This window comes from Cyprinodon variegatus, unplaced genomic scaffold, assembly GCF_000732505.1.
Source record: "Cyprinodon variegatus isolate N-32 unplaced genomic scaffold, C_variegatus-1.0 Scaffold386, whole genome shotgun sequence".
Lineage (NCBI taxonomy): Eukaryota > Metazoa > Chordata > Actinopteri > Cyprinodontiformes > Cyprinodontidae > Cyprinodon > Cyprinodon variegatus.
In genome coordinates this window covers 492,573-502,408 of record NW_015150839.1, presented here as the reverse complement: position 1 = coordinate 502,408, position 9,836 = coordinate 492,573, and the positions used below count along the sequence as shown (strand labels likewise).

Below are 9,836 nucleotides of genomic sequence, written 5' to 3'. Positions count from 1 at the left end.
TATGTGTTTAAATTCCCCAATTTCTTACTACTCCTGTTTTTTAAAGGAAAAGTCCAGTCAGCAAGGAATAATCAATTGATCATTATTTATACCTAAAATAATACGTTCGCTGTGATTTAATAAATTTAGCGTTAATCAGTAAAAAAATAAAAACTATAATTTTCGTCATGATCGCAGATTCTGGGAGTGCCCAACAACAATTATTGAAGATTTCCAGAGGACTTCACCATTGAAATTCACCAGAGCTATAGTGAAACTGACAATGCCCACGTGCATGGCAGCTGGATGTTGGAATACATCGGGGAAAAGTGAAAAAATAAAAGAGTTATTTCACCTTTCTGATTCCTGATCCTCCACGGACGGGTTCGTCGTTGGATTTGCCATCAAACTTCTGACAGAGAAAAAACACGTAATATGTTGCCAACATCAACGGCCATTACCGCACTGTGACGTCACAAACCAGTAGGTGGCAGTAGTCTTCTTTGACCAACACGGATGCCTCCAATGAAGCACATTCAAACGAAAAGTATTCTTAATTAAAAACACTTATTTATTGAACAGGATGTAATACTTTCATATTTAAAGTACTTTTAGAAGTTTGCATTCTTAATATGAGCGGACTTTTCCTTTAAACGAGGCTCTTTTTTTATTGATCTCCCTGTGACTCTATGGTTCAGTTCTTCACGTCTCCCTGATGTTCGTCAGAGGGATTCTTGCTGGCTGTAGCCGTTGTCGCTGCTTCCCGATGCCATGTTTTTGAAGGAAGATCCTCTTTAGCTGAATCTGATCCTGTGTAGCTTGTTTGCTAACCTCCGGTGTGTTGGGCTCTTCCAGGTCTTCCTGCAGCATCTCTCTCCTCTGCTCTCACTGCCCACCTTCGCTGCCCTCTGGCTGACCATTCTGGACTTCATGGACAAGTACATGCATGCAGGATCCAGCGACTTACTGGTGAGGAGAACAGCTCCCAAACACTCTTCTTCTTCTGCTCTGTTTGTCTCACCCGCTATTCCAGAGTTAAAGCCCCTGTCACACCTTGGTGATTTAGACCAGCGTATGCCTGACGTACGAAAAATCTGGCAAAAACGCTGGCATACGTTGGATAAGTTATGGGTACGTTTTGTATAAGTTATGAGCTGAAACACATCGACATACGGTGAGTACGTCGAGGAATTTTGAGTGCGGCGTCTAGCCTATCCAAAACCTCTGAGTAACTTTTGCATAACTTCTGTGTAACTTATCAAGAAATTCTCTCCAATGCATATCAACGTATCTGACGTGTTCCAGACGAGCGCTGAACGTGTTTCTAGCTTCCAGCTACTGTATAATGGCGTATTGGCAGCGTTTTGGTATAAAGGGGGTTCACAGGAGGAAACCGTCAGTTCTCCTCCAGACTTCATCCCCATCATAGGGTGAGCCAGAAGGTGATGGATCCTCCCTGCGTTCACGACCACGAACAAAAGAAACCTCCTTGCAGACATGATGCTGAATCTGCTGCCACCAAAAACCTTCTTTCTTTTCCTTCTTTTTTTTGGGTGGGCTGTAAACAGCAGCTAGGTTAAGACCGTGATCAAAGAAATGTTTTTATGCAGACCGGGTGCCTCTAGGTGCATCGCTGCTCTCCTCAGGAGCAGCGATGCTCCTGAGGAGAGCAGCTTTACCTGATGCTTCACATCATCCCGGTAGCATTATTCATAAGTTAGGCTGTCGTTGGACATAAGTTCTGGACTCGTTATGAATACTCTAGGTCAGACGTCATGGATTAACACACCACAGTCAGGATCCGGATCCACTGCTGGCTAATCCGGACTCAACCTGATTTAAAACATTTATAAATTACTGCATATTGTCCGACCACATTGTCTAATTTCACTTGTGCTGCTTCTCCTGTTAATACGGTAAAGCCCTCCAGAGTGTCCGGCTCCAGGCTACATGTGATATAAATGATCCAATGAGCTGCTGTCAGTCTGGGTTGCTGCTGCTGCTACTTTTAGACACAGCAGGCAAACCTGTGGCGAGCCGGGCGATGGGAAAGAAGGAGAAGATGATGAGAAAAAGAGAGCAGAGAAAGTGTGGACTGCTGGAAGAACTGTGGTGAACTGGTGAAAGAAAAGTGAAATGGTGCTCAAAGATGACCCTGAACATTTAGAGGATGTTTGGCTCAACCTGCTGCTGTGAAGCAGGATTCTCCACCATGAACAGAATCAACAATAAATATGGATCCAGGCTCAGAATGAGCTCCTTGATATGTGCTTTAGAACGGCTTAGTCTCCATTCAAACCAGGTTTAAAGCCTTGCAGGGCAGCATAAAGCCCACTGCCAACATTAAGACAGAAAAAAGGAAGAAAATAACAAACGTTCAGTTCAGGTGTTTTATAAATTATTTAAATCAGGATATTGTCTTTATACCAAACTGAACGATTGTTGTTCTCTACTTAAAAAAAACACTTTAGATTTTAAAATGAAAAAAAAAACTCATTTTATTTTTATTTCAGTGTTAAATTCTGTTTAAAGTAACAGATTATAATTAAAATTGTCTCCGGACCTTTACTGGTTGATGATTTTCTTTATTTGGACGCCGCTGATATTTAATAGGTTCTCCCTGCTCTATGTATACACCCAAAAAAGAAAAAATACATAGAAATTTTAGCGTATGGCAGCGTTTTCATGCGGTTCTGGGACGTCTGGCTTACGCTGGCTAAATCAGCAAACTGTGACTGGCTCCTAAAGTACTGATTACTTTCCTTTCTTATCATGTCTCCGTTAAGCTGGAGGCCATTCCTGAGTCTCTGAAGAACATGTTGCTGGTGATGGACACTGCAGGGATTTTCCGCAGCTCCGACTCTCGGACCGGATATTCGGACCTGTGGGAAATAACGTGGGAACGCATCGTGTGTTTCCTCCCCAACCTCAGAGAGGAGCTCTTCAAGCAGACCGTTATTCCAGGTGAGAAAACAACATTTCAGGATTTCTCTTTAGATTCTGTTTGAGATGAAGCTCAGCAGGAAATATTTGGCATTTTATTATACGATTAAACTCTTAATGATCCGTACGGTTATTCATAAAATGAACCCGCTAACATCTGTAGTTGTAGAAAAATGTCATTTATTTAGTTAAAAACTTCATGAGCCTTTAACCATCTGCACTGATGGATTTCTCTCTAAAACATCATTTATTAGTACTTTTAAACATTTTTGAATCATCTCAATACTATCCAAATTAGGGATTGTAACAAATAATCAATTAACAGTCCATTAAATAAAGATTTCTTCCATCTATTTGATAATCAAATGAAATCAATTTCTTCCTCTTCCTTTCACCAGAGGGCGCTGTTGTAAAGTCTGAATAAATTCAGCAGCAGTAATCCAGAGAGGAGCCATATAGAGCAGAGATCTCAGTTAATCCAGAGCCGCTTCAGATTATTTCCACTGATTAATGGATTCAAGGATCTGCAGCTGTAGATCTGAGCTGCTGATAGAGAATAGCCTGTCTGTTAATGATAGATCTACGTCTCTGTTCATTGAAGGTCACAGATCTGTTTAATCCAGTAACACAGAATGATTCCTGCTGGTGAAATATAATTATTTTCTAACTGTAAAAAAAAAAGAAAAATTCTCCCTTTATTTTCTGGAAAGATCATTTTAAAACGGTTATTTAGAAAATGGCTCAATTGGCTCGGTGGAGTTTAGTTGAATGAATGGAAACATCTGGAATCCAGATGCAGCTTCTCTTGTTCCTCAGCTCTTAATTTGAAGGAGCCGCTGCTTCTGGTTCCTGTCTGTTGTTGCAGATGCGGCTCCTGCTCCTCAGGCCGAGCCGGCGCAGTCTACACCAGCAGCGGAAGCAGCCGCCCCCCCTCAGTTGGCCCCGCCTCTTTCCCAGCCCTCCCCGTCCATCCTGATGGCGACGACATCCACAGAGACGCCGGCGTCGGTTAACCCAGATTCCAGCCAGGAGCCTGTGGCGGCGGCAGCTGCCAGCGGTACGAACTCTTCGTCTCTTAGGATCCTCACTGCGTTTAGAGAACGACTAGTAAAAACCAGCAGCGTTTAAAATAGAGAATTCTTTTTTCCTTTCAGGCTCCGATAGCTCGTCTCCGGTGACGCCATCGCCAGGAACCTCTCCTGCTCGCTCTCCCTCCCCTCCAACTCAGTCCCCTCTCATCCTGCAGCCGCTGGCGTCTCCCCTGCAGGTGGGCGTCCCCCCCATGCCTCTCCCCATCATCCTGAACCCCGCCTTGATCGAAGCCACCTCCCCCGTGCCGCTGCTTCCGGGGCCCAAACCCGCCGCCGCCGCCGCTGCTGCCGAGGACTTCCAGTAGGAGAAATCCCCTCAGTGGCGTTTTGCTGCTTCCATGGCAACAGCGTCACCTGCTTCACAGCTTGTTTAGGTGTACATATGGGACACTGTTCAGATGTGCAGGTTGTTTTCTCCGTCTCTCTCTCTCTGTCTGTCTGTATTCTCTAACTCTCAGCAGATGTGGAGGAAAGTAACTCTAATCCAGGAGGACGGCTCTGAAAAAACAAACGTCTCCTTTTGTAAAAAGATAAAAGAGATCTGGGGTGTTTTGTTTTGTCCACCGAATCAAAAAAACTGACTTTATTCGCTGTCTTCAGATATTTTAAAGTTATAACAGCATGTATATTTTAAACTGAGACAATAAAAGGAACAGACTGAACATTTCTTTGACTTTTATTCATGGCTGTATTGTCACCATTCACTGTTTTCATGTTTTCTATTGATTCCTCTCAACCTGAAAAAACAAGTTTCTTCTGTTTGTTGATTTTAATCAAATATAGTTTGAAGTATTTTGAGGAGAACCGTTATCACTGAGTGAGTGTGTCAGCAGATAAAGCGTTCTGCATCATTTCAACTCCCTTTGCAAAACAAACAGCTTATAGTATAAATCATGTGGTCATGCTAGTAATAGAGCGGCTGCACTGGAGAGGCAGATAATGATGGATGAAATTAATTGTTTTACAAGAAGTTGGCCGAGTTTGTTTTGTTAGCATCCCCATTAGCCCCTGTTAAAGGAAAAGCAAGGAATAATCAATGGATCACTATCTATAACTAAAACTAATACACTCCTGATTTAATACATTTAGCGTTAATCAGTAAAGAAATAAAACCAGGTCGTCTGCGTGTGTCGCAGTGAACGCAGATATGCCCCGCCCCCTTCTTTTTAAACTCTAGTGCACCTCTCCAAAATTGTAGGTGATCGCAGACAGGAGGCCTCTGATTGGTCAAATCTACATCCACTCTACTCTATGCGTATTTCCTGTTGGTTACCTTACCAGCTTGTTTTATTTGTATGACCGCCATTGTGGAAAACGACTTGTGAAGATGCTAAAAGAGGGAGGTGGGACCCTTTTTCCACCTGGATCCCCGCTCTTTATAGTCCTCATGTCCCTCCGTTGTCGCACAAACTTGCCCCCACTTCCTCACCGCCTCTAGACCCACAGCTAGTTCCTGATTGTCCCTCTTGCGTTGTGCCGTGGAATAACATAACGCAGACCACACTTCAATATCTGGCATAAATCAAAAATATCTGCGACAAGCTCACTGTGACTGTGGGAGGATAACCAGCCCTTAAGTATGGGAGCGGCCATTTTTGCCTGAATATAGTAACACCTTACTCCTGACATGTTCAGGCAGTGATGTCACGGTGCGGGAAGCCATGTGCTACTGAAGCTAATGACTGTTAGCTTTGGGTCATTATCTGGAACAGCAGCAATCTCCGATCTAACGAGGTGGCCACACTGCAGCCTGTGGTTCTTTGAATGTGGAGCTGGAAGTGGAAGGGCTGCGGGGAAACGTTAGGAGGTTCTTAAAAACAATCCGTCTGTGCTTGGTTCGAACATTGGCTAATGTTCTCTCTCACCCTGGGTGGGTATGGCCATTGGCAGCTGCTCAACAACCAAGCAACTATTTCAATGAGGACACAAAAAAAAAACATCCTTCTCAAAATCATAGAAGAGATGCAGTAGGGTCCTCCAACTTCTCCCGATCGTTTGACCTGCTTCTCCCACTTTGAAAGCAGCTCAGGATCCTGGGGAGCGTTGGTTAATTGAGTTGACCGTTGGTTAAAACATTTATACTTTTTGTTGACATTTTGGTGAACAGAAAGGTATAAATTAAAGTCTGTTTGCAGAGTGGCACAGTTTGTTGGTCCTGAGTTCAATTCACTGCCTATGTGTTTTCTGCATGGATGTTTGCTTCCTCCTAGTGCGATGACTGTTAGGTTAACTGGCATCTCTCAATTGCTGTGACTGGCGACCTGTAGGGGGTGAACCCTGCCTTTAACTCCCTGATCCCACCATGACCCTGATGGAGAAATGGAAGAAGATGGACAGAAATGAACACTTTGAGTTTTTGAATAACAGAATAAAAGTTTAAAAAAATGTTTCAGTAAGCTGCCTATTAAATCAAATATGAAATAAATCTTTCCCACGCCGTTCCAAGATTTCCTTATACATTCTTGGACTTCAGTTACAACGTATTAGTGACCAATTAACCTTCAGAGCTAATCTCCAGATCCATGTTTTTGTGTATTATTTCAAAACAGTTTAGTATTTTTCGAATGAGTATCAATAAAATTTCTGTGATGGGCAGGCTTTGACCTTGATCAAATCGAAGCCCAGATAATCCTTATCTCAGTGATTCCTCCTGATCCTGACTATAAGAATACAAATAAACCTTTTCATCTCTGCTTTAGGTTTTTTCTGGTTCACAGGTTCTACTGTACAAGAAGAAGTTTTTTAACTGAGGCTGGAGGAAGGACACGAAGACCCCCCCCAGAATGTGTGCCGGACCGCTTGAGTCCGTCTCCAGACCTGATGTCTATTGGGCATCTCTTGGTCACCTTAAAACAGAAGGGGGGAGAATGTGAGGAATCATTGGCAGAGTTACAGAAGAGTTTGAAAATAATTTAGACATCAACACTTAGAGCTTTATACACTAGATCTACAGGTAGAGATCTGAACTATTAGATTAAAACTGCCATTGATGCTTTCCAAAATGAGCCAAGATACCTGCTAATACACAGCCCATCTTAGATGTCAGCGCACAGGTCAAAGGATGTTACAGATGTTTTTCTCACTTCCTAACATGTGTCCAAACTGCCTGTGGGTGATCTATGCACACTCTGTGGTGGCTTTGAGTGAACGTATGAGAGCACCTATCCACATGACGTCTGCAGGCATGCCGCCCTTTGGTGACTTCACAGAAGTGGATTTGTAAAACTGACAGATTCCACATCCTGCTCCCCGATCTAACCAGGATTCACACAACTTTGCCTCAATCAGCTGAAAGCAGGCGAAGCTTTTTCTTGAAACGTGGAAAATTCATTAGTTGTCCAGATGAAATATTATAGGAGAACTGGTTTTATATGATGGTTTTATTGCTGCTCCGTCAGTCAAAGAGCTTTAACGCCAGTGCTCTATTCACCCAGTTTCACTGAGACTGGGGGGCAGCTGGGAGCCATCAGAACCACAGCCCCAGAAATAAGGAGTGGTTCCAGTTTCATGTTTCCACACCAACCTTTTTAGTATGGAGGAACATTTTGAATGATGAAAACATTTTCAGACCAGTTCTTTATTAAAAAGAAGGGAAAAAAATCCTTAACTGGGTCATAATTTAAGTTTGGGTAGAAAGTAGGAAATGGAAATGACTGTTAGCCTGATCAGATGTTCCCCTGAGGAAGTGGTTTAAACCCTTTGACTGTGAGGCAGGGGACCTGAGATTGAATCCCTGTCCTGTCAGAGCGGCGTCTGATTTAAAAGCTTTGCCAAGTATGTGAGTATGACTCGCTGTAGCCGCCGCTGAATATGGGAGCAGCCGAAATGAAACAGCTTGACCTGTTTTTCAGTGTAGACCTGTTTCTCTTATCCCCCTTTCAAACTGGTCAAAAAACCCTTTTAAAGCCAGACACAAAATGCTTTTATCGGCAGTGGGAACCATGTACTGACCCTTGACGACCCGGTTCAAACGACTCGGCAATTTAAAATCACATGCATGGAGTGCAACGAATGGACGTCAACAAACAGATCTAACACTTCAAAATATCTCTTTTTTAATATCTTTTTTTTTTTAAACAGTGTCCTTGTTTGGCAGTGTGACAATAAGAATAACTGTCTTGATGTCAAAAAGAGCCCAACAGATATTACTTTCACAAGTGGAGCAGTACGGCTATCACCAAAGTGTTCCACTTGTTTCATGCATATAAATTGCTTTATTATAATTATGCAGGGAGTTTTACAGATTATATGGACACTGCAATGTAAGTAGAACAGAAGAGGAAAAACAGGAAAAAAAGGGAGAAAAGATTAAAGAAAGAGGAGATAAAAGGGAGATAATGATAAAACATTTTCAGTCTGCTTGATCACCTGCGAAGAGATGTAAAAACAGACATGGTACGGACATGGTACGAGACATACAATAAAGTAACACCTAGATACTGTCGTTGAAGTACTATTATTTAATCGGACTCTGTGTTACCTGAAGATAAGAGTGTTGGCTTTCTGTATTACCTGGAACCAAGCACCTGTAGTTGTTTGTGAAAGTTTATCCAAAGAAAAAATGCTCAATAGTGGTTGTGAAGAACTGAAGAGGCACCCCAAAAGCGAAGGCAGCAAGAAGGGGCCAGCATAGGAAATCAGACCCCCACCAAGGGAGGAGGAGAGACGGCCCCGAGGAAGTCCCCCAGCCAGCACAACTCTTGAGCCGCGGGGAAGAGTCGGCGGGCTCAGCCGGCCACCCCGAAGTGAATCCGGCTGCGGGCCCCAGGGATCCAAAGCCCCAGGGGTGCCCCACCACCCGGCAGGAGCCCCGGCCGGCCGGGCCCTGTGGAGAAGCCGCCAGGAATGAGCCAGTAGCCACCCGGGCATCCACCCCCAAATTCCGTGTACCGTCAAGCCCAGGCGCCAGCCAGCGGAGGGAGAGCAGGACGGGGGGAATGGGCTCCGCACTCGGTGGAGACTTGAGATGTGCTTGGGAGAGGGAGCAGTTCTTCATTTAAAAGTATCTCTGCTAGCATTCCATAAACATGGAGCAGCACTGCTAAGAGGAATTCAAAGGACAAAAGAGCGAAACAATAAAGCACACCGACTACTCCATGGCTTCCTTCCATGTTGCTCTCCGTGTTTTACTTTCCAGATTTCTGTCGCACTGTTCAGTTTGAACATGATGCCCATGTTGAACATGATGTGCATTTATCACCAGTGCTAAATGAACAAACATGTAACTTTTATATATTAGGGAATATTTTAAAAGATAAATCCAGCCTAATGTCCCCAGTCTGTTTATCAGGCTGGAAAGGACGTGGTTGATGCAAAAATATTTCTCTTGGACATCTAGAAAACTCTAATGCATGAACTTTATTTGCTGTTTTTTTTTTTCTCTTTATTTAAAAAAAGGAAGCCAAACCTTTTAAATGAGAGACTGGACTCAGGCTTTAACTCACCTGATCAGTTTTTATTGTTGCATTTAACTCTTCTGATGTATACAGCAAGCAGGTCTACACAGGAGGGCTTTAATGTAATCATTGTCTCAGATGACACTGCCCTGCTGTCTTTCCCACTAATAATAATGGGTTAACGCGTGTTATTCAATCATGGATCGACCCGCTGAAAATCAGCATGGCTTCCTTCCCACTGGCTAAAAAAGCCTCTGTCCCACCAACGCTGCGTGTCTGGTGACCTCATCAGGCTGGGTTTGTGTTGATGAGGTCATCAGTACGACAAAAATGAGGAAAGTAAACCATGAACCGGGACTGTTGGAGTGAACTCGGTTCTTCTGGTGACCGAAGGAACCGGGACTGTTGGAGTGAACTCGGTTCTTCT

At 43.6% G+C, this 9,836-nt stretch overlaps 1 protein-coding gene across 1 annotated transcript in view; it reads left to right on the top strand.

Annotated features, from left to right (window-relative positions):
• gbf1 (golgi brefeldin A resistant guanine nucleotide exchange factor 1) overlaps positions 1-4,657 on the top strand; it is an 83,936-nt gene extending 79,279 nt beyond the window's left edge. Inside the window, exons 34-37 of the mRNA XM_015387147.1 lie at positions 778-948; positions 2,766-2,943; positions 3,788-3,979; positions 4,077-4,657. Of these exons, the coding sequence (XP_015242633.1) occupies positions 778-948; positions 2,766-2,943; positions 3,788-3,979; positions 4,077-4,318 (783 nt within the window). The 3' untranslated portion in view covers positions 4,319-4,657. The remainder of the gene's footprint in view (positions 1-777; positions 949-2,765; positions 2,944-3,787; positions 3,980-4,076) is intronic.
• Positions 4,658-9,836: the final 5,179 nt, after the last annotated feature.